Raw genomic sequence first — 24,740 nt, 5'->3', positions numbered from 1 at the left:
TCATTGCTTTAATATGAATATTTTGGTTTCAAACTTAACATGGAAATAATTTTACCAATCTATCATTACATTCAATAACAAAATGTTAACAAATGTAAACAAAGAGAAATTCATAGTTTTGCAGAGACTGTCTAAACCATAGTTCATTGCAAATGAAAAATACTAATTTAAAACACTATATTCATCTTTCATGAAATAAATAAATAATTTACTACTCATGGCAACGGGTATAAATGTGTCAGAAACAATAATTTGATGGTGTTAGGCACAAATAAAAGCTTTCTAGTTTCACAGGCTTATGTCGACAATAACATGCTCAAAGACCATAGTTTTCCCTTTGAAGCTGGAGGAAAATAAAAAATTACGCCGGTCAGTGGACACCACATTGAAAGAACGTGGAGACTGCACATAGATATCCTTGAACTTGGAGAACATTTTGATCTCCTCATCCCACAAGTAGATCTGTGTGAAGGAGTAATCGCTGCCCAGGGCCAAGTAGTGCCTGTCCTTGAATGAAAATGGCTGGAGGACCATGGCGCCACGAGAAGGCAGGGCCTGCACCTCAGTGAACTGCTTGCTGGTCCACTTGAGGACTTTGGAGTCCCCGATGTAGCACGTCATGGCCAGGTAGAGCTCCTCGTCTACCTGGAAGGCTTTGACCGCCACCACGTCGTCAACGTTTGGGATTTCGCTGTGCAGTTGGAACTTCTGGCTGCTCTTGTTCCACAGGTAAATGACGGGCGCCTGAGAGCGACTGGCCAAGATGAGGTGGGACTTCCCGTCTAGCTCGACGAACTCGGCGTCCGTATCTCGGAACCACTCGTGGAGGAACTGGTAGGAGTAGAAACCGGTCTCGTTCCGGTCCGTTTGGTCGTTCCACTTGTACAGAGTAGATAAGCCTGCCTTGGAGCTGTCCACAATGATGAAGTACCACTCGCCGGCTATTTGGAACACCTCAATGTCATTGGGTTTGGAGATGTTGAAGACCTCAATGGTTTGGAACTTGGTGAACTTGTTTTGTTGATCGTCAAACTTGTAGATGTGGGAGCCGCCAAAGAGCTGAGTCACGATTACCAAGACGTGGTTGTCAATCAGAACAGACTTGCATCCAACAACAGACTTTCCTGGAGTAATATTTAAATAATTAGTAATAGTGAAATTATGAATGAGAACAAAATGAAATAAAATATAGTCAAATTATCAAGTCCTATAAGCTCTACCACTACTCATGTGATGGAATAGTTCACTGATCCAGGCCCAGTCTGATGACCTGGAAATTATTCAGAAAAGAGCATGCTACATCATCCTAGGATGATACTCGAGTTATACTGAGGCACTTCAGACCCTGTCCCTACCCCGGATTCATGAAATAAGGACACAACTCTGCACAGATTTTGTTGTCAACCTCCTAAAATCTCAATTCAAAGACTGGTTACCCCCCTGACAGTGACAGGCAGGAACACCCGCAGCCAAAACCAACTGACTATACCAAAGTCTAGAACTGAACAGTACAAGAGATCAACCCCCCTTTGCCTTAATTCGTTGGGGCCGACCTTATATTTCTGCTCATTGATTAAGGAGCCACTTTAAGACGCAGGACATTTTTTATAAAATGTCTTTACTTACACTTTTTATTTTGTTACTCTTATCTTAATATTTTGTATGCTCATGTATTTCAGTTTATATTGACTGCTATATGAGTGTAATAAAAACTTCAACTTGAAAAGAATGTTTCTCAATATACATTCACACTAGATAAGTTGTTTTAAGGTCCTGGCCAGTCAAATTTGTGATTTCTATTGAATTGTGTGTGGAACAACAAATGTAAACTGAGTGTAAAAAACATTAGGAACACCTTCCTAATATTTGCTCCCGAGTTGCGCAGCGGTCTAAGGCACTGCATCACAGTGCAAGAGGTATCACTACAGTCTCTGGTTCAAATCCAGGCTGTATCACATCCGGCCGTGATTGGGAGTCCCATAGGGTGTCGTCCAGGTTTGCCCGGGGTAGGCCGTCATTGTAAATAAGAATTTGTCCTTAAACTGACTTGCCTAGTTAAATAAAAAATTACAATGTTTTTACAAATTAAAAAATATTGAGTTGAGTTTGCCTTAATTCGTTGGGGCCTAAATTAAATTTGTAGGGGCATGGACTATAAGGTGTCGAAAGCATTCCACAGGGAAGCTGGCGCATGTTGACTCCAATGCTTCCCACAGTTGTGTCAAGTTGGCTGGATGTCCTTTGGGTGGTGGACCATTCTTGATACACACGGGAAACTGTTGAGTGTGAAAAACCCAGCAGTGTTGCAGTTCTTGGTACACTCAAACCGGGGCGCCTTGCACCTACTACAATACCCCTTTCAAAGGCACTTAAATATTTTGTCTTGCCCATTCACCCTCTGAATGGTACACATACACAATCCATGTCTCAATTGTGTCAAGGCTTAACAATCTTCTTTAACTTGTCTCCTCCCCTTCATCTACACTAATTGAAGTGGATTTAACAGGTGATATCAATAAGGGATCATAGCTTCACCTGGATTCACCTGGTCAGTCTATGTCATGGAAAGAGCATGGAAATGTTTTGTAAACTCAGTGTATAGTACAACTGAAAAACAAAAAAAATGGATGGTGAGATTTCTAGTATATTTAACTAAACAACAAGGATAGGCCTACATCAATAAAAAAAACACACACACAAAAAAAGAAACACGAAAAGAAATCAAACCTGTGATGTTATCGAAAGGCCTGAAATTCATTTCAATGTGGTCCCATTCCATGACCACACAGCTGTTGTAATTGGGGTCAGCCATCGCCACATAAATGTCCTCCTTATGGGAGAAAATGTCAGCCGACAAAGCCTGGGTTGGAATGGACTGATGACGGACAAAGTCTGTGGGGCAGAAAAGGAACACAACATGATGAACATAACACAAAAATGTGTACAGAGGAAAACTTGATATCCACACAAGGCCACAATAATCTGGCAACTCTCCAAATAAGCTACAACAAATTAATAATTAAATATAACTTGAATTCGAAGAATTAAAGCCCCCATTGTCCATTGGTAATTTTTTGTTAATTATACAACAGCAAAGTACTGATGATGTCCAATACATTATTACAGAAAGTAAAATGTATTTTACCATGTAAGAGTTAAAAAGGTATTTGTGTTGTTACAAGAAATCTGATCAACTGTTGAACAGACAACATATATGGTGTGAAAGGACTGTGTGTCATGAAATCTTTGTGTATATATGTAAATCAAACATGGTTCATAGTATGTAGAGCTACTACAGTATATGTGTATAGTATTATTACAGTATCACACAGATGTGCCTATAAATAAAATGCATAACTGTATATTTGATTCCCCCTCAACACACACACCAAAAATATAATTCTTAAAAGGAGAAATAATATAAATTGGTTGGGTGTGACATTTATGTTTGACTGGAGTGTGGAGGTGCGCTGGTTAAATTACCCGTGGAGATACACTCGTCTGGCGGGATGGGAAGGTCGTTCAGGCGTTTGCCCTTCATTTCTATGGGACCTGCGCAGTTGACATCCGATACGGTAGCGTTGGTGTTTTTCAGCCACATCATCAGCCACTTATTCTCGCAGTCACACTGAAATATGTTGCCTCTCAAATCCCTAACATGTGACAGAGGATGGATGCAGTAACATAAATGAATCCACCAAAAGATAGAATGTGATCACTTAGTAAAAGGCAAAGCTTAGGGCATTCAGAGTTAAAATAATGGGAACATGTATGCCATCCAGTATCCTCACACTGCAAGAAAATAATGTCTGGACTCTAGGGGCTAGTTTCCTGGACACCAATTAAAGGGATAGTTTGGGATTGTGGCAATGAAGCCCTTTATCTACTTCCCTAAAATCAGATTAACCCTAACCCTAACACTTTTTTCAAAACAACCCCTAGTCCCTTTCCTTAGCCCCTTGTGGGTTTTCAGATTTGATGAAACAGGTAGAGATGTCATCATGTTGATTTCACCTATCCAATCTCTCTTCAGATGGACCTAGGGGAAAGGGGCTGAAGGTTGTCTCTGGACCAGGCGTAACATCCCATACACCTTTTCAAATGCCAAAACAACAACACATTACGGGCAACATTTTGCATGAGCAATTGGCAGTTATGCACAACATTAAATGACGTTTTCAAATTATATTGCACTGCAGATTATAAATGTGGAGTTCTACAATGTTTTTCACAGATATGTGCTCTGTTCTGTGACAAAAATGGCGCCCTATATGCATGCGGGACTAAGCTTGTCCCTAGTAAAAATGTAGTGTGCCATTTCTAAATCACTGGCTAGCCAGTGTACTGAACAAGGCACTTATTTATTAAACCTACTAAAAACAAAACATTGAGGTATATACACAAATTGACCATTAACTCTTTAAGCACAAGCAGCATTCTGACTGAACTAGCTGAGTATAGCAACCATTTCCTGTTAATCTCATTGTCAATATTATATTCAAAACCATTATTCATTGGATATCCAGATATTCAATGTGATCTTGTTCAATAAATCGCAAACCACCATTCCCTGATAGCAAGCTTATAGAGGAGCACCGGCAGCCCATCTTCAGTATTCATCCTCCTGACATCGGGCAAAAGGCGGTAGTCTTAAAAGCCTAATAAGAGCGGGTTGCCAACTATCAATTAGAGATGTTTGGTGCAGTGTCAGTGCTGCCTCATAGAAACCTGTGGTCCTATAAGTGATTGCTAGCTGGGTTTCTTACTCACAGCTCTAGCAGGGAGTCAAGATCGTGGAAGAGATCCCTTGGCAAAGCCCTCATGTTGTTGTTAGCCAGCGACCTGCGAGAGACAGTGCGGCAGGAGACGGAGAGAAAAATAATGTGTCATCATGGAGAGAGATTCTTGGGTGGAGGATTGAGATGATAGAGATAGTAGAGAATAGAAATTATATAAATGGTAGAGCCGATAGAAATGGTAGATATAAGAGATTGATAGATCTGATAGAAATGACAGAGGTGGTACAGAGAGATGATCAGGGAGAGAGAAATGATAAGAGCCGATAGAAATGGTAGAAAGATGGAAGAGATGGTAGAAATAGTACAGATGATAAACATGATAGAAAATAGAGATGGTAGAGATTATAAAGATGGAATAGAATAGAGATCGAGAGACAATAAAGATGGAAGAGATGGCAGAGACAGGGTCTGTCTGAGTTTTAGTGAGGTTTGGACAGGGGGGTTGGGGGGTCAGCAAAAAGTTGATCTATAAACATATAGGCTGAATCTCAAACCGAACACTTTGAGTACTTCGAGCACTTACAAGTCAATAGAGTCAATCTAAAAATGCTAGTACTTGAGTCATTGATGGCTCCACTGCGCCCTTTGGAAGCCTCTTTATTGAGTGCGCATCCAACGCCGACTCGGCGCCCTTGGCAGCAACTTCTTCCAATGAATCCTATCATGTTTCCTAGCAACAACAGTCACTTCTACGCCTCTCTCAAAAATAATGAGAATAAATCAAGATAAATCAAGAAATCTGTAATGAATTTTTAAGTTTAAGTCTAGCTAAGGGGTTTTGAGTATTTCTGAAGTTTGATCATGTACATGATAACTTACTAGCTAAGCCTGAGCCAGTCACTTCACATGAAACGAAAGAAAAGCTAACCAACCAGCTAAGTGCAACACTAAATGAAATTCTCCTTCCACAAGCAAGCTAGCTACCTAGTTAGCTAGGGACTGTTGTAACATCATTTTATCACAATAAACACGTTTTAATGAAGCAGCAAACAGCCTGCTCTGCCCTGAGTCTGTACAGTACACAATTAGCCGCAACACATTAACTCACATTAACTCAGCACCAGGATTCAAAACTATAATTGAATGCGTACAAAGGGATTTGTAAGCAGAAAAAGTATTTTATGAACAAAAAGTAAACAAATCATTTTTGGGGGGTTGCTGTTTTACAGATAATTTCCTACAATTCTAAATGTTTTGTCATGGGGTGTGGATCATTTTTTGCAGTTTTAAAGCACCTTTTCTGCAATTCTACACATTTTGCCATGACATGCCATGCTAATATGATATCTGAGTGGGAGTGACAAACAAAATCAATGGGGGCCCTCTGGAAGTCAGGGCCCCTGGGCACATTCCCTGAGTGCCGGGTCGGGAATTCGGCCATGATTATTGCAATTGTATATAGCTGGCTAGACTAACTAGACTAATTTAACAATCAAAAATGTTTTAACTGACTTGGGCTAATTGAGTGACTGTCTGTGAGTGACATATAACAAAAGAAAAACTGCTGATTCACAACTAAGTTTCAAAATTGCACCTTGTGTATTCTACTATTCTAACTCTCAACAGTAAGTTGAGACCTTGATTGAGGTCCTAAAAAATCTCTCTCTATATATACACTACCGTTCAAAAGTTTGGGGTCACTTAAAAATGTCCTTGTTTTTGAAAGAAAAGCAAATTTTTTGTCCATTAAAATAACATAAAATTGATCAGAAATACGGTGTATACATTGTTAATGTTGTAAATGACTATTGTAGCTGGAAACGGCTGATTTTTTAAATGGAATATCTACATAGGCGTACAGAGGCCCATTATCAGCAACTATCACTCCTGTGTTCCAATGGCACGTTGTGTTAGCTAATCCAAGTTTATAATTTTAAAATCCTAATTGATCATTAGAAAACCCTTTTGCAATCATGTTAGCACAGCTGAAAACTGTTGTGCTGATTAAAGAAGTAATAAAACTGTCCTTCTTTAGACTAGTTGAGTATGAGGAGCATCAGCATTTGTGGGTTCGATTACAGGCCAGAAAATGTCCAGAAACAAAGAACTTTCTTCTGAAACTCGTCAGTCTATTCTTGTTCTGAGAAATGAAGGCTATTCCATACGAGAAATTGTCAAGAAACTGAAGATCTCATACAACGCGATGTACTACTCCCATCACAGAACAGAGCAAACTGGCTCTAACCAAAATAGAAAGAGGAGTGGGAGGCCCCGGTGCACAACTGAGCAAGAGGATATGTACATTAGAGTGTCTAGTTTGAGAAACAGACGCCTCACAAGTCCTCAACTGGCAGCTTCATTAAATAGTACCCACAAAACACCAGTCTCAACGTCAACAGGGGAGAGGCGACTCCGGGATGCTGGCCTTCTAGGCAGAGTTGCAAAGACAAAGCCATATCTCAGACTGGCCAATAAAAATAAAAGATTAAGACGGGCAAAAGAACACAGACACTGGACAGAGGAACTCTGCCTAGAAGGCCAGCATCCCAGAGTCGCCTCTTCACTGTTGACGTTGAGACTGGTGTTTTGCGGGTACTATTTCATGAAGCTGCCAGTTGAGGACTTTCCCGCACTTATCAAGAAAATACGTGGTTATCCCTACTGCCTCTGATCTGACAGACTCACTAAACACAAATGCATAATTTGTAGATTATGTCTGAGTGTAGTAGTGTACCAAGACAGGGTGCCGTCTGCTTTGCTTAATATAAGGAATTTGAAATGATTTACACTTTTCATACGTAAGTATATTTTATCAATTACATTTACTTTTGATACTTAAGTATATTTAGCACCAAATACTTTTAGACTTTTCCTCAACTTTCACTTTTACTTGAGTAACTTTCCATTAAGGTATCTATACTTTTAATCAAGTATGACAATTTGGTGCTTTTTCCACCACTGGTCTTTGTGAGACGCAGAGCAGGTGAATGGATGATCTCCGCATGTGTGGTTCCCACCGTGAAGCATGGAGGAGGAGTTGTGATGGTGTGGGGGTGTGGGGGTGCTTTGCTAGTGACACTGTCAGTGATTTATTTAGTATTCAAGGTACACTTAACCAGCATGGCTACCACAGCATTCTGCAGCGATACGCCATCCCATCTGGTCTGCGCTTAGTGGGACTATCATTTGTTTTTCAACAGGACAATGACCCAACACACCTCCAGGCTGTGTAAGGGCTATTTGACCAAGAAGGAGAAGGATGGAGTGCTGCATCGGATGACATGGCCTTCACAATCACCCGACCTCAACCCAATTGAGATGATTTGGGATGAGTTGGATCACAGAGTGAAGGAACAGCAGCATATGTGGGAACTCCTTCAAGATTGTTTGAAACTAATTCCAGGTGAAGTTGGTTGAGAGAATGCCAAGAGTGAGCAAAGCTGTCATCAAGGCAAAGGGTGGCTACTTTGAATAATCTAAAATACACAATATATTTTTATTTGTTTAACACTTTTTTGGTTACTACATGATTCCATATGTGTTATTTCATTGTTTTGATGTCTTCACTATTATTATACAATGTAGAAAATAGTACAAATAAAGAAAAACCCTTGAATGAATAGGTGTGCCCAAACTTTTGACTTGTACTGTAATTTTTTTAAATTCTAAACAATTACAGAGGTCCGGACCTTGGTGTCTTCATATGCAGTTACAGCCCTGGGTAGAATAGAGATGGTAGAAATGGTATCAGCAGACTTACAAATGAGTCACGTCTCGGAGACCTCTGAGGGCATTTTTGGCGATAGTCTCAATCTTGTTGCCCTCTATGAATCTGTTAATCACAAATGTAATAAATTAAGGGAGTAATGATGTTACTCTAGCTGTCTTTTGAGCTTGTTATTCACTTTTAAAAATATCAAATTACTTATTTTACTAAAGCTAACAACTTTTGGTTTTATATGACACAAATGAAGAAAGAATTATGACGAATTACAGGTATCACATACACTAGTGCTCCATAGGCCACCTTAAAATGTGTTTAGACATTGAAGATTAATTCAGATGTTTGTTAATCATACTGTCTCTGCAAAAACAGTTGACTGGGGAGAGGAAGTCAAATTAGTTTGAACCAAATACTCACAAATATTCAAGATGAGGAAGGCCATAGAAAGCATCATCTTTGATGGTGGTCAATGAATTTGAATTGAGAAGCCTGAGAAAATAAGAAAAACATGATACGTTTTGGGTCGTATTAGCCAAAATTCCATAGCATATTCCACTTTTAACATTTGGATGGCAAATGTTAAACTTATTAAAGATGGAAAAAAAAAGATTAGCAGCATGGATGCAGTGAGTTGTGTGCGTGTTAGGGCTTGCATGCGTACTCGCGCAGGTGTGTGTGTGGTTTCAAGTGAAGAATTGAAATCATTACTGTAGTAATCATTTTCATGGTTACATCATAATATCCAGTCATTTAGTGAGTGACGGACCTTTTAGTGAGTGACGGACCTTCGATCTGCAAGGCACAATGACCAAACAGATTATCGAAGTCATTGAGATACTGTTCATAAATAAGGCAATTCAGTCTGACACGACTCCCTGCATGTGTCTCTGTCTGATATAGTAATAATTTATGCCATTTAACAGACGCTTTTATCCAAAGTGACTTAGTCATGCATACATCCATTGTACGTTTGGGTAGCACCAGGAATTCAAACCACAGCCCTGATTTAGCAAGCGTCATGCTCTACCAACTGAGCCGTACAGGACCACAGCCTCATCAGAATTGCATTTACAGTTAGTGGTGTAGGCCTGTATTGCTGGATCCATGTATAGGTTACTATAAAAACAAAATATTCTTATGTACTTGCTGAAAATGTAAATTATGTGGCTACGTACAGCAACTGCAGAGATGGCATGAGGGAGAACATGGCCTCTGTGATTTCTGCGAGGGATCCATTTACTATGCTCCTGGTGGAAGATCGACATAATATTGACAATATGAAACCAGCATTAACCTATTAATATGCTTCAGTTGTCTAAATAGTCTGTAACGAGGAAATCATTGACACATATAAAGTGGGTTAGGCTACATTTGTAACACTGAAGTCATTACACAATTCATGCTTGCACGTTTTTCAACATTCCATGTGATAGGCCTACTGTATTTTCCTTTCAACTATGTGTGATGATGAATAAATTGAGGACAATACTCACAGTGAGTTGATGTCATTCGGCATAGTCCGTGGTACACTTGAGGTCCCGACACAGATAATGGTCTCCTTGGAGCACGAGCATCCCGAAGGGCATCGAAAAACCTTTTTAGGTGCAGCTAGACTGGCTTGACCGAGACACAGTATAATCAAATTGATCCATAACCAATGCTTCGAGCCTAACATTTTTTGAAATGTATGACAATGACAGAGAGTGACTTCGATGCAATCCACCTCTATCTCACCGCTCCGTGCCTTGAATACAGCAGTGGACAGAAGAACACCTGACATAAGCAGATTCTGCTGCAGATGCTTCCCGCTAGGCTTCTTAATTTCGCATCCAACGCAATTCAGGAAGATTTCCGGGATTCCAGGCAAACTACGGTCGATTAAAATATTTAAAAAATGTTGATGATAATATCAGTAGTTAGCCTTCTTTCAAAGCTCCAATAGGTGAGAAAGTTGGCCCATATGTGCGATAGACTAGTGATTTTTGAATTATTGGTATGTGCAGCGGAGAAAGGAGACCGTTTTTTTGTTGTTTGAAAATAGGATTGTAGTGTAGTTATGTTCTCAAATAAATTGTCCCCTTTTTTCCCCAACACATAAACCCACGTGTCCGCCATGGCAATATCTGCTTTTTGTCGGGATACATTTCTCCTTTATAAATAGGCTAAATAGGCTACTGTCCGCAATTATGTTACAGCTCCATGTTTAAACTAAACAATTTGTGACCTCTCTTGAACAATTTAATACATGTCTCGTGATCTCCAATATCGCGCCCTTATAGATTTGTTTTGTCTGATGCCTGATTACAACTAAATTCATGGGCCATCCTAGTTGTTTAGAATATGGTTGATTTACAGGTGTAGGATTTTAATTTGACCAATAGGCCTATTGTCGCAGAAAAATAAACCTACAGTAGGCCTAACAGGATTTGAAAGTTTAGTCTATAATGTTGCATGAATGGTGGTTAGGCAATTATTGGTCTAAAATTATGCTCAATGAAAAGTGCAATAGCCTGTTAATATAACCGTTGTTTTTGCGTGTTTTCAGTGAATTTGTGTAATTCATGAAGCTCATATGCCACTTTATTTAATTTTTACTTTAGTGTATTTAGTAAATATTTTCTTAACTCTATTTCTTGAACTGCATTGTTGGTTAAGGGTTTGTAGGAAAGCATTTCATGGTAAGGTATACTACACCTGTTGTATTCGGCACATGTGACAAATAACATTTGATTAGATTTTCCTGCCGTGCAGAAAAAATTCCCAGCAACAAAAGAGTGATCACATTAAGATCCTACACCAGTACAGACGACAAGGAAGGATAACTACAGGAGAGGCAGGTTCATGTCTAACTCCTAGACTAGCTTCTAAGTCATAAACCCCACCCATATTTACCATTTATTTTCATCAAATTTGATTTGAAACCTAACCTTAACCACACTGCTAACCTTATGCCTAACCCTAACCTTAAATTAAGATCATTTCAATTAAGATCATTTTTGTAGCCAATCTTACTTTGTAGCTGTGAATCTCAATTAGTGGCTGTGGAATCTGACTGTGTGGATATACTGTAGAAGCTAGTGTAAACAGTGAGGCAGGTCCAGCTCAGATGATGAAGCAATTCCATACTTTTAGACTACCTTAGATCAAATGTAATAGTTCTACCTCTAGGCCTAGACACATTTTACATTTAAAACCATTGAATACTCTGTATAGGCCTGTAGGGCTGTGGACTTGTTTGCAACTCATCGTTTTGATTTATGACCTCTATATCATAACCTCTGCTAATGTAATATATTGACAACCCTAATGGCATTGTGATTGAATTAGGTAAGATAAGATGCATTAACGATAAGTGTGTACATTAAACATTTATAACAGTAAGTGCTCTGGCGATATCCCCCACACAACATATACAGTTACCTCCCAAATTGTGGCACCATTGATAAAGATTAGCAAAAAGACTGAATAAAATAAATTATTCAAAACTGAGTTCTTATTGTATACTACAAACATTTAGAAAATTATATTATTTTTTCTACTAACAATTGGTCAGAGAAAGAGATTTTGTTTAACAAGTAATAAAATAAAACAATTTATAAGGTATATGAGGTACTTTTCTGCATAATATCAGTTTGACGCCAAACCCACCATTGGTGTGCGTGACCAAAGAGCTCTATTTTCATGTCGTCTGACCAAAGCATCGGTTCCAATCCAAGTACCAATGCTGTTTAGCAAACTCCAGGTTGTGCTGTCAGATTACATGAAAATAGAGCTCTTTGGCCACTCACAACAGTGGTGGGTTTGGTGTAGAAAAACAGAAACATATGCAAAAAAGTACCTCATACCTACTGTAAAATATGGTAGGGGATCTTATATGTTATGGGGCTATTTTTCTTCCACTGGTCCTGGGGCGCTTGTTAAGGTCAACAGCATCATGAACTTTACCAAGTAGCAGGACATTTTAGACAAAAACCTGGTTGCTTCTGCCAGGAGGCTAAAATTTTGCCTAAAGTGAATCTTCCAGCAAGACAATAACCCCGAGCACACATCAAAATTCACTGAGAAATTGTTAATTGACCACAAAATCAACCCCATTGAAAACATGTGGTTTGAAATGAAGAGGACAGTCCATAAGCGCAGACGAAGGATATTAAGGATATGGAAATATTGTATGTAAATAAGGTAGGCACATTCCATATCATGTGGAAGTGCCCTGTAGTTAAATGCTTCTGGTAAAACATTTTTTTAAATGTGTATACAGTGCATTAGGAAAGTATTCAAACCCCTTGACTTTTCCACATTTTATTACATTACAGCCTTATTCTAAAATTGATTAAATTAAAATGTTCCTCATCACTCTACACAAAATGCCCCATAATGACAAACTGAAAACAGGTTTAGACATTTTTGCAAACTTATACAAAATAAAAAACAGAAATACCTTATTTACATGAGTTTTCAGACCCTTTACTATGAGACTCGAAATTGAGCTGAGGTGCATCCTGTTTCCATTGATCATCCTTGAGATGTTTCTACAACTTGATTGGAGTCCAACTGTGGTAAATTCTATTGATTTGACATGATTTGGAAAGGCACACAACTGTCTATGCTTGTCAGAGCAAAAACCAAGCCATGAGCTCTGAGACTGGATTGTGTCGAGGCACAGATCTGGGGAAGGGTACCAAAACATTTCTGAAGCATTGAATGTCCCCAAGAACAGTGGCCACCATCATTCTTAAATGGAAGAAGTTTGGAACCACCAAGACTCTTCCTAGAGCTGGCCGCCCAGCCAAACTGAGCAATCGGGGGAGAAGGGCCTTGTTCAGGGAGGTGACCAAAAACCGTATGGTCACTCTGAAAGAGCTCCAGAGTTCCTCTGTGGAGATGGGAGAAACTTCCAGAAAGACACCATCTCTGCAGCACTCCATCAATCAGGGCTTTATGGTAGAGTGGCCAGACGGAAGCCACTCCTTAGTAAAAGGCACATGACAGCCTGCTTGGAGTTTTCCAAAAGGCACCTAAAGGACTCTCAGACCATGAGAAACAAGATTCAAATCAAATCAAAGTTTATTTGTCATGTGCGCCAAATACAACAGGTGTAGACCTTACAGTGAAATGCTTACTTACAGGTTCTAACCAATAGTGCAAGAAAGGTATTAGGTGAACAATAGGTAAGTAAAGAAATAAAACAACAGTAAAAAGACAGGCTATATACAGTAGCGAGGCTATAAAAGTAGTGAGGCTACATACAGACACCAGTTAGTCAGGCTGATTGAGGTAGTATGTACATGTAGATATGGTTAAAGTGAATATGTATATATGATGAACAGAGAGTAGCAGTAGCGTAAAAGAGGGGTTGGCGGGTGGTGGGTGGCGGGACACAATGCAGATAGCCCGGTTAGCCAATGTGCGGGAGCACTGGTTGGTCGGCCCAAATGAGGTAGTATGTACATTAATGTATAGTTAAAGTGACTATGCATATATGATAAACAGAGAGTAGCAGCAGCGTAAAAAGAAGGGTTGGGGGGGGCACACAATGCAAATAGTCTGGGTAGCCATTTGATTACATGTTCAGGAGTCTTATGGCTTGGGGGTAAAAACTGTTGAGAAGCCTTTTTGTCCTAGACTTGGCACTCCTGTACCGCTTGCCATGCGGTAGTAGAGAGAACAGTCTATGACTGGGGTGGCTAGGGTCTTTGACAATTTTTAGGGACTTCCTCTGACACCGCCTGGTGTAGAGGTCCTGGATGGCAGGCAGCTAAGCCCCAGTGATGTACTGGGCCGTATGCACTACCCTCTGAAGTGCCTTGCAGTCAGAGGCCGAGCAATTGCTGTACCAGGCAGTGATGCAACCAGTCAGGATGCTCTCGATGTTGCAGCTGTAGAACCTTTTGAGGATCTCAGGACCCATGCCAAATCTTTTTAGTTTCCTGAGGGGGAGTAGGCTTTGTTGGGCCCTCTTCACGACTGTCTTGGTGTGTTTGGACCATTCTAGTTTGTTGTTGATGTGGACACCAAGGAACTTGAAGCTCTCAACCTGCTCCACTACAAACCCGTCGATGAGAATGGGGGCGTGCTCGGTCCTCCTTTTCCTGTAGTCCACAATCATCTCCTTAGTCTTGGTTACGTTGAGGGATAGGTTGTTATTCTGGCACCACCCGGCCAGGTCTCTGACCTCCTCCCTATAGGCTGTCTCGTCGTTGTCGGTGATCAGGCCTACCACTGTTGTGTCGTCTGCAAACTTAATGATGTTGTTGGAGTTGTGCCTGGCCATGCAGTCGTGGGTGAACAGGGAGTACAGGAGGGGACTGAGCACGCACCCCTGGGGAGCTCCAGTGTTGAGAATCAGCGTGGCAGATGTGTTGCTACCTACCCTCCCCACCTGGGGGCGGCCTGTCAGGAAGTCAGGGATCCAGTTGCAGAGGGAGGTGTTTAGTACCAGGATCCTTGGCTTAGTGAGGGTACTATGGTGTTGAACGCTGAGCTGTAGTCAATGAATAGCATTCTCACATAAGTGTTCCTTTTGTCCAGGTTGGAAAGGGCAGTGTGGAGTGCAATAGCGATTGCATCATCTGTGGATCTGTTTGGGCAGTATGCAAATTGGAGTGGGTCTAGCGTTTATGGGATAATGGTGTTGATGTGAGCCATTACCAACCTTTCAAAGCACTTCATGGCTACGGATGTGAGTGTTACGGGTCTGTAGTCATTTAGGCAGGTTGTCTTTGTGTTATTGGGCACAGGGACTATGGTGGTCTGCTTGAAACATGTTGGTATTACAGACTCAATCGGGGTCATGTTGAAAATGTCAGTGAAGACACCTGCTAGTTGGTCAGCACATGCCCGGGGCACACATCCTGGTAATCCGTCTGGCCCCGCAGCCTTGTGTATGTTGACCTGTTTAAAGGTCTTGCTCACGTCGGCTACGGAGAACGTGATCACACAGTCGTCCAGAATAGCTGATGCTCTCATGTGTTGCTTGCCTCGAAGCGAGCATAGAAGTGATTTAGCTCGTCTGGTAGGCTCGTGTCACTGGGCAGCTCGCGGCTGTGCTTCCCTTTGTGGTCTGTAATAGTTTGCAAGCCCTGCCACATATGACAAGCTTCGGAGCCGGTGTAGTATGATTCACTCTTAGCTCTGTATTGACTCTTTGCCTGTTTGATGGTTCGTCGCAGGGCATAGCAGGATTTCTTGTAAGCTTCCGGGTTAGAGTCCCGAACCTTGAAAGCGGCAGCTCTACCCTTTAGCTCAGTGCGAATGTTGCCTGTAATCCATGGCTTCTGGTTGGGGTATGTACGTACAGTCACTGTGGGGACGACATCCTCGATGCACTTATTGAAAAAGCCAGTGACTGATGTGGTGTACTCCTCAATGCCATCGGAAGAATCCCGGAACATGTTCCAGTCTGTGATAGCAAAACAGTCCTGTAGTTTAGCATCTGCTTCATCTGACCACTTTTTTATAGACCGAGTCACTGGTGCTTCCTGCTTTAGTTTTTGCAGGAATCAGGAGGATATAGTTGTGGTCGGATTTACCAAATGGAGGGTGAGATTCAACTCTTTGGCCTGAATGCCAAGCATCACGTCTGGAGGAAACCTGGCACCATCCCTACGGTGAAATATGGTGGTGTAAGCATCATGCAGTGGGGATGTTTTTCAGTGTCAGGGACTGGGAGACTAGTCAGGATTGAGGGAAAGACGAATTGAGCAAAGTACAGAGAGATCCTTGATGAAAACCTGCTCCAGAGCGCTCAGGACCTCAGACTGGGGCGAAGATTCACCTTACAACAGGACAATGACCCTAAGCACACAGAGAAGACAATGCAGGAGTGGCTTTGGGACAAGTCTTTGAATGTCCTTGAGTGGCCCAGCCAGAGCCAGTACTTGAACCCGATTGAACATCTCTGGAGAGACCTGAAAATAGCTGTGCAGCAACGCTCCCGTCCAACCTGACAGAGCTTGAGAGGATCTGCAGAGAAGAATGGGAGAAACTCCTCAAATACATGTATGCCAAGCTTGTACTCTCATAGCCAAGAAGACTCAAGGCTATAATCGCTGCCAAAAGTTCTTCAACAAAGTACTGAGTAAAGGGTCTGAATACTTATGTCAATATTATATTTCAGTTTTACATTTTTTTTCAGAATGCACTGTATACTTCACTCTGTAAAGAATAATCTCAGCTAAAGCCCAACACATACTGTCACAACCTGGCCTCTGTTATATTGACTTTCTTTATTAGTTTAGTTAGGTCAGGGTGTGACATGGGATGTTTGTGTGTTTTGTCTAGTTTAGGGTGTGTGTATTGTTTAGGGGGTTTTGTATAGTGTATGGGGTTGTGTTAAGTAGAGAGGTTTAGGAAAGTCTATGGTTGCCTGGTTTGGTTCTCAATCAGAGACAGCTGTTTATTGTTGTCTCTGATTGGGAGCCATATTTAAGGCAGCCATAGGCTTTAGGTGATTGTGGGTAATTGTCTATGTCTAACGTTAGTAGCTGTGTGTGCACTTTCGTTTGTAGCTTCACGTTCGTGGTTTATTGTTTTTTGTATTAGTTTGTATATTGTTCGTTTCATCTTCGTCTCTAATAAATGAAGATGTATTCATATCACTCTGCGTATTGGTCCGATCCATGCACCTCCTCAGACGAGGAGGAGAACGAACGTGACACATACAAATAAACTATCATGTTTTAGGGAAGACCCAGATGCAGACAGTGTACAGAACGGAATGCAGGCTCAGGGTCAGGGCAGGCAGAATGGTCAAAACTGGGAAAATTAGAAAACAGGAACTAGAAACAGACAGAAGCAAGGGGAAAACCCTAGGTAGGCTTGACGAACAAAACAAACTGGCAACAGACAAACAGAGAACACAGGTATGAATACACTGGGGATAATGAGGAAGATGGGCAACACCTGGAGGGGGATGGAGACAAGCACAAAGACAAGTGAAACAGATCAGGGTGTGACAAACAATATTTAAAGCCCAACACATACACTACTGGTCAAACGTTTTACAACACCTACAGTACTCATTCAAGGGTTTTTCTTTATTTTTTTTTACTATTTTCTACATTGTAGAATAATAGGGAAGACATAAAAATTATGAAATAACACATATGTAATCATGTAGTAACCAAAAAAGTGTTAAACAAATCAAAATATATTTTATATTTGAGATTCTTCAAATAGCCACCCTTTTGCCTTGATGACAGCTTTGCACACTCTTGGCATTCTCTCAACCATATGAGGTAGCCACCTGGAATGCATTTCAATTAAATTAAGTTAATTTGGGGAATTTATTTCCTTAATGAGTTTGAGCCAATCAGTTGTGTTGGGGGGGGGGGGGGTATACAGAAGGTAGCCCTATTTGGTAAACGGCCAAGTCCATATTATGGCAAGAACAGCTCAAATAAGAAAAGAGAAATGACAGTCCATCATTACTTTAAGACATGAAGGTCAGTCAATATGGGACATTTCAAGAACTTTGAAAGTTTCTTCAAGTGCAGTCGCAAAAACCATCAAGCACTATGATGAAACTGGCTCTCATGAGGACTGCCACAGGAATGGAAGACCCAGAGTTACCTCTGCTGCAGAGGATAAGTTCATTAGCGTTACCAGTCTTAGAAATTGCAGCCCAAATAAATGCTTCACAGAGTTCAAGTAACAGACACATCTCACCATCAACTGTTCAGAGGAGACTGTGTGAATCAGGCGTTCATGGTCGAATTGCTGCTAAGAAACCACTACTAAAGAACACCAATAAGAAGAAGAGCCTTGCTTGGGCCAATAAACACGAGCAATGGACATTAGACTGGTGGAAATTTGTCCTTTGGTCTGATGATTCCAAATTGGAGAACCGCAGTGTCTTTGTGAGACGCGGAATGAGATGGTTTGGGATGAGTTGGACCGCAGAGTGAAGGAAAAGCAGCCAACAAGTGCTCAGCATATGTGGAATTCCTTCAAGACAGTTGGAAAAGAATTCCAGGCAAAACTGGTTGAGAGAATGCCAAGAGTGTGCAAAGCTGTCATCAAGGCAAAGGGTGGCTATTTGAAGAATCTGAAATATAAAATATATTTTGATTTGTTTAACACTTTTTTGGTTACTACATGATGTGTTATTTCATAGTTTTTATGTCTTCAATATTATTCTACAATGGGGAAATTAGTAAAAATAAAGAAAACCCCTTGAATGAGTAGGTGTTCTAAAATGATGGTCATTATGGCCAAACAGTTCTATTTTTGTTTCATCAGACCAGAGGACATTTCTCCAAAAAGTACGATCTTTGTCGCCATGTGCAGTTGCAAACCGTAGTCTGGATTTTTTATGGCGGTTTTGGAGCAGTGGCTTCTTCCTTGCTGAGCAGCCTTTCAGGTTATGTCGATATAGGACTCGTTTTACTGTGGATATAGATACTTTTGTACCTGTTTCTTCCAGCATCTTCACAAGGTCCTTTGCTGTTGTTCTGGGATTGATTTGCACTTTTCGCACCAAAGTACGTTCATCTCTAGGAGACAGAACACATCTCCTTCCTGAGCGGTATGACGGCTGCGTGGTCCCATGGTGTTTATACTTGCGTACTATTGTTTGTACAGATGAACGTGGTACCTTCAGGCGTTTGGAAATTGCTCCCAAGGATGAACCAGACTTGTGGAGGTGTACCATTTTTTTTTCTGAGGTCTTGGCTGATTTCTGTTGATTTTCCCATGATGTCAAGCAAAGAAGCACTGAGTTTGAAGGTAGGCCTTGAAATACATCCACAGGTACACCTCCAATTGACTCAAATGATGTCAATTAGCCTATCAGAAGCTTCTAAAGCCATGTCATCATTTTCTTGAAATTTCCAAGCTGTTTAAAAGCACAGTCAACTTAGTGTATGTAAACATCTGACCCACTGGAATTGTGATATAGTGAATTATAAGTGAAATAATCTGTCTGTAAACGATTGTTGGAATAATTACTTGTGTCATGCACAAAGTAGATGTCTTTTCCGACTTGCCAAAACTATAGTTTGTTAACAAGAAATTTGTGGAGTGGTTGAAAACGAGTTTTAATGACTCCAACCTAAGTGTATGTAAACTTCTGACTTCAACTGTATGTAAGAATGCTGTTCATCGACTACAGCTCAGCCTTCATAACCATAGTTCCCTCCAAGCTCATCACTAAGCTCAGGTCCCTGGTTCTGAACTCTTCCCCTGTGCAACTGGGTCCTGGACTTCCTGACGGGCTGGCCCCAAGTGGTGAAGGGTAGGAAACAACATATCCGCCACGCTGACCCTCAACACTGGGGCCCCACAGAAGTGCATGCTCCCTGTTCACCCATGACTTCGTGGCCACGCATGTTTCCAATTCAATCGTCAAGTTTGCTGACGACACATCAGTGCTAGGCCTGAATACCAATAACAGTAAGACAGCCTACAGGGAGGAGGTGAGAGTCCTGGTGGAGTGGTGCCAGAAAGATAACCTCTCCTTCAACGTCAACAAAACAAAGGAGCTGATTGTGGACTACAGGAGACAGTAGAGAAAGCACGCCCCCATCCACATCGACAGGGCTACAGTGGAGAGAGTCAAAAGCTTCAAGTTCCTCGGTGTGCACATCACTCACAACCTGCCCCTCTTCAACCTCAGGAGGCTGAAGAGATTTGGCTTGGGACCTAAGACCCTCACAAACTTCTACAGATGCACCATTGAGAGCATCCTGTCGTGCATCCTGGTACTGCAACTGTAACATCAGCAATCGCAGGGATCTCCAGAGGGTGGTGCGGTCAGCCCAACGCATCACTGAGGGGACATTGCCTGCCCTCCAGGACATCTACTGCACCCGGTGTCAAAGGAAGGCCAATAAAATCATCAAGAACCTCAGCCACCCAAGCCACGGCCTGTTCACCCAACTACCATCTAGAAGGTGGAGACAGTACAGGTGCATCAAAGCCCGGGACCGAGAGATTGAGAAACAAATTCTACCTCCAGGCCATCAGACTGTTAAACATTCACCACTAACCTTAGTCACAGTTCTCAACCGGTTACCACCCGGTACTCTACCCTGCACCTTAGAGAATGCTGCCCTATGTACATAGAGTCATTGAACACTGGTCACTTTAAAAATGTTTGTCACGACTTCCTCCGAAGTCGGTCCCTCTCCTTGTTCGGGCGGCATCCGGCGGTCGACGTCACTGGCTATCTAGCCACCGCCGATCCACTTTTCATTTTCCATTTGTTCTGTCTTTGTCTTTTTCACACCTGGCTTCACTCAACTAATTACTTGTTTATTATTTAACCCTCTGTTCCCCACGTTGTATTTGTGAGTGATTGTTTATTGTATTTTCGGTCTGTCATGGTGTGCTAGTGATGTTACTTTGTAGTTTGATATTTTGAGTAAAAATACGTTGACTACTCATATCTGCTGTCCTGTGCCTGACTCTCTACACCAGCTACACACAGGACCCTTACAATGTTTACATACTGCTTTCCTCAATTTATATGTATATATTGTGTTCTAGTCATTGAACACTGGTCACTTTAATAATGTTTCCATACAAAACATATTCCAGTCTCTGACATTGCTCGTTCTGATGTTTCTTAATTTTTCTGGATTATGTGTGTAATATTGTTATTATTATTTATTGTTAGGTATTACTGCACTGTTGAAGCTAGAAACACAAGCATTTCGCTGCACCTGCGATAACATCTGCAATTCTGTGTACACAACCAATAAAATTTGATTTGATTTGAATAGACTGTACAAAATCCTCTTTGTAGAATATGGTTACCATGCCCATTACAAATAAGACTGGCCAACTTTAATGACTAAGTGAGGGCTAATTGTGCTGACATGTGCAATGCGGGTGCATTAGGCTAATGTAGCAATCAAAAGAGAAAAGGACACTGTAGGAAGAGGATGTATTATCTCAGTGAGATAATAGGTCAGCACGGGGATTCTCTCTCATTACCTTTAGAATATCAACTCTTTCAGCAGAACAACTCAGACAAACTACATTGCCTTGTGGTTAGTGTCAGCCCTGATATTGGAAGGTTTGGGGTTCGATCTCCATTTGAGTCAGCAAAGACTGATGCCGCTCTGCTTGGCTCTCAGCATTAAGGAGATGGATCGGTGATAAGGCCATGAAATAAACTATAGCGTCCGGTTCAGGAGGTGTACTTGTGCATCAAGCTGCCTCAAGCTACAGAAACCAACTCCTGCTCTATGAGCAGTTCTGGCTCTGACAATGCTGCATACCTACTTAAGCAAAACATACCATAAACAGCAAACTAAGTCAAGTAAGGCTGTCATCCAGATGCAGAATTTTTTCTAATCGGCAAAGACATTATACAGATTAGCAATGTCAGGGCAGTTCTTCTGTTATAAATTGTTTGTATAGTGCCTTGCAAAAGTATTCATACCCCTTGGATTTCTTCACATTGTATTGTGTTACAAAGTGGGATTAAATTTGATTTAATTTACATTTTTGGTCAACAATCTACTCAAAATACTCTGTCAAAGTGGAAGAAAAAAATTCATTTTTTTTTAAAGATGTGATAACTATCAGATATGAAGGGAAGACCCAGATGCAGACCACGTCGAATAAACAATAGTTTAATGTTCCAAACAGGGGCATGCAATAGACAGGTCAAGGCAGGCCGGGGTCAGAAAACCAGAGGTGGAGCAACGGTACTGGATGGCAGGCAGGGTCAGGGACAGGCAGAGTGGTCAGGCAGGCGGGCTCAGAGTCAGGACAGGCAAGGGTCAAAAAAGAGAGACTGGAAAATCAGGAGCTGAACAAACTGGCACAGACAGACAGAAAACAAAGGTATAAATACACAGGAGATAATGGGGAAGATGGACGACACCTGGAGGGGGATGGATACAGGAGACAGGGCTGTAAGACATTGGTTTAACTCGGGACACATGAAAGGTGGGGCGTATACGAAGGGTACGGGGCAGCAGAAGATGAACAGCAGAGGGACTAATCATTTTAGAGATGGGAAATGGGCCAATAAACCGGGGGAGAGTTTGTGGGATTCCACCCGGAGGGGCAGATCCCGGGTGGATAGCCATATCTTTTGCCCGAGACGATACCGGGGAGCCGGGGTCCGATGGCGATCCGCTTGTCGTCAATTCCTGGAGGTGGTCTTGAGGAGGGCCGACCGGGCTCTCCTCCAGGTACGACGACAGCGGCAGACAAACATCTGGGCAGAAGGTACGCCGGCCTCTTCGTCCTGCTCGGGGAAGAGCGGGGGCTGATACCCCAGGGAACATTCAAAAGGCAATAGGCCCGTGGCAGAGCACCCACACAAGATGCTGGCTCCAGGTGGTGGGATTGGCAGAGACCAGGCAGCGTAGAGTTGTCTCAAAGTCCTGGTTGGCTCACTCTGACTGGCCATTGGACTGGGGGTGGAACCCAGAGGACAGGTTGGCCGACGACCCAATGAGGGTGCAGAACGCCTTCCAGAACCGGGAAGAGATCTGAGGGCCCCGGTTGGAGACTATGTCCACGGGTAGTCCATCGATCCGGAAGACGTGCTGCGCCATAAGCTGGGCCGTCTCCTTGGTCGGGGGTAGTTTGGGGAGAGGAATGAAGTGGGCGGCCTTGGAAAACCAGTTGACCACCGTCAGGACAGCAGTGTTGCCCTCAGACGGGGGGAGACCTGTGACGAAATCCAGGGATATGTGAGACCAGGGACGGGGAGGGACAGGCAGAGGTTGGAGAAGACCAGCCGAAGCTTGCCGCGGAGTCTTGTTTTGAGCACACACGTTGCAAGCGTTGACGAATGCGGAGACGTCAGGAACCATGTTGGGCCACCAAAAGCATCGTCGCACAAACGCCAGGGTCCGCCGGGTGGCAGGCAAGCCTGGAGGAATGCAGCGTCAGGCACGAACATCCCCTCCGGGTTCGGCTGGGACCGCTGCGCCTCCCGGACCTGTTTCCCAATACCCCAGCTGAGTGCCGTCGCCAGGCACGAGGTGGGAAGTATGGTCTCGGGCTCCAGGGTGGTAGCCGTAGGGTTATAGCGGCGAGACAACTGGCTTGACGTTCTTGGACCCTGCCCAGGAGGAGAGGGAGAAGTTGAACCGGGTAATCAGCAGGGCGCATCTTGCCTGCCTGTAGTTGAGGCGCTTGGCGGGGCGGAGATACTCCAGGTTTTTGTGGTCGGTCCACACAATGAACGGATGTTTCGCCCCTTCGAGCCAGTGCCTCCATTCCTCCAATGCCATCTTGACCGCAAGAAGTTCCCGATTCCCCACATTGTAATTTATTATTAGAAGTTTTTATTTCACCTTTATTTAACCAGGTAGGCCAGTTGAGAACAAGTTCTCATTTACAACTGCGACCTGGCAGAGATAAAGCAAAGCAGTGCAACAAAAACAACAACACAGAGTTACACATAAACAAACGTACAGTCAATAACACAATAGAAAAATCTATGTACAGTGTGTGGAAATGTAGAAGATTAGGGAGGTAATAGAGGCGAAATAATTACAATTTAGCATTAACACTGGAGTGATAGATGTGCAGATGATGATGTGCAAGTAGAGATACTGGGGTGCAAAAGAGCAAGAAGATAAATAACAGTATGGGGATGAGATAGTTGGATGGGCTATTTACAGATTGGCTGTGTACAGGTACAGTGATTGGTAAGCTGCTCTGACAGCTGATGCTTAAAGTTAGAGAGGGAGATATAAGTTTCCAGCTTCAGTGATTTTTGCAATTTGTTCCAGTCATTGGCAGCAGAGAACTGGAAGGAAATGCGACCAAAGTAAGTGTTGGCTTTGGGGATGATCAGTGAAATATACCTGCTGGAGCGCGTTCTACGGGTGAGTGTTGCTATGGTGACCAGCGAGCTGATAACAAAATGGCGCCGGAGGAGATGGCCGCCGTATTATGGTCTCCTAACCAATTGTGCTATTATGTGTTTTTTTTAACAATATTTGTAAATTATTTTGTACATAATGTTTCTGCAACCGTATCTGACGGAAGAAAAGAGCAGCGATCACTCAGGACAGCGATCACTCACCTCGGATTAGACGAAGATTTCTTCAACAACAACAACAACAAGCAGGACTCACACAATATTCTCCAAACACCCCACAGGGCAGACATTCCAATTATTCGCAAAAGGAAGCAACGCAGAGGACGCAGAGGATGAAGAGCCGGATGCCTCTTCCGGACCCGCAGAAGGCAACTAGGAAAGCTGCTGTTACCATCAATATTACTCGCCAACGTGCAATCATTGGACAATAAACTAGACGAGGTACAATCACGAATATCCTACCAACGGGACATCAAAA

General features: G+C 42.3%; 1 protein-coding gene across 1 annotated transcript; it reads right to left on the bottom strand.

The window, feature by feature from the left end:
• Nucleotides 1–288: 288 nt before the first annotated feature.
• On the bottom strand, nucleotides 289–23,666 carry LOC120052163 (leucine-rich repeat LGI family member 2-like). Its single transcript, XM_038998995.1, has 10 exons — nucleotides 23,550–23,666; nucleotides 23,275–23,494; nucleotides 9,957–10,080; nucleotides 9,639–9,710; nucleotides 8,881–8,952; nucleotides 8,500–8,571; nucleotides 4,771–4,842; nucleotides 3,484–3,653; nucleotides 2,728–2,892; nucleotides 289–1,124 (listed from the first exon to the last, which is right to left on the bottom strand). The coding sequence occupies exons 1-10, from the start codon at nucleotides 23,664–23,666 to the stop codon at nucleotides 289–291; spliced, it is 1,920 nt and encodes a 639-aa protein (XP_038854923.1).
• Between the last annotated feature and the right edge of the window lie 1,074 nt (nucleotides 23,667–24,740).

This window comes from Salvelinus namaycush, chromosome 8, assembly GCF_016432855.1.
Source record: "Salvelinus namaycush isolate Seneca chromosome 8, SaNama_1.0, whole genome shotgun sequence".
NCBI classification, from domain to species: domain Eukaryota; kingdom Metazoa; phylum Chordata; class Actinopteri; order Salmoniformes; family Salmonidae; genus Salvelinus; species Salvelinus namaycush.
The sequence above is the reverse complement of the archived record's forward strand: the minus strand, read 5'-3'. Positions and strand labels throughout refer to the sequence as shown.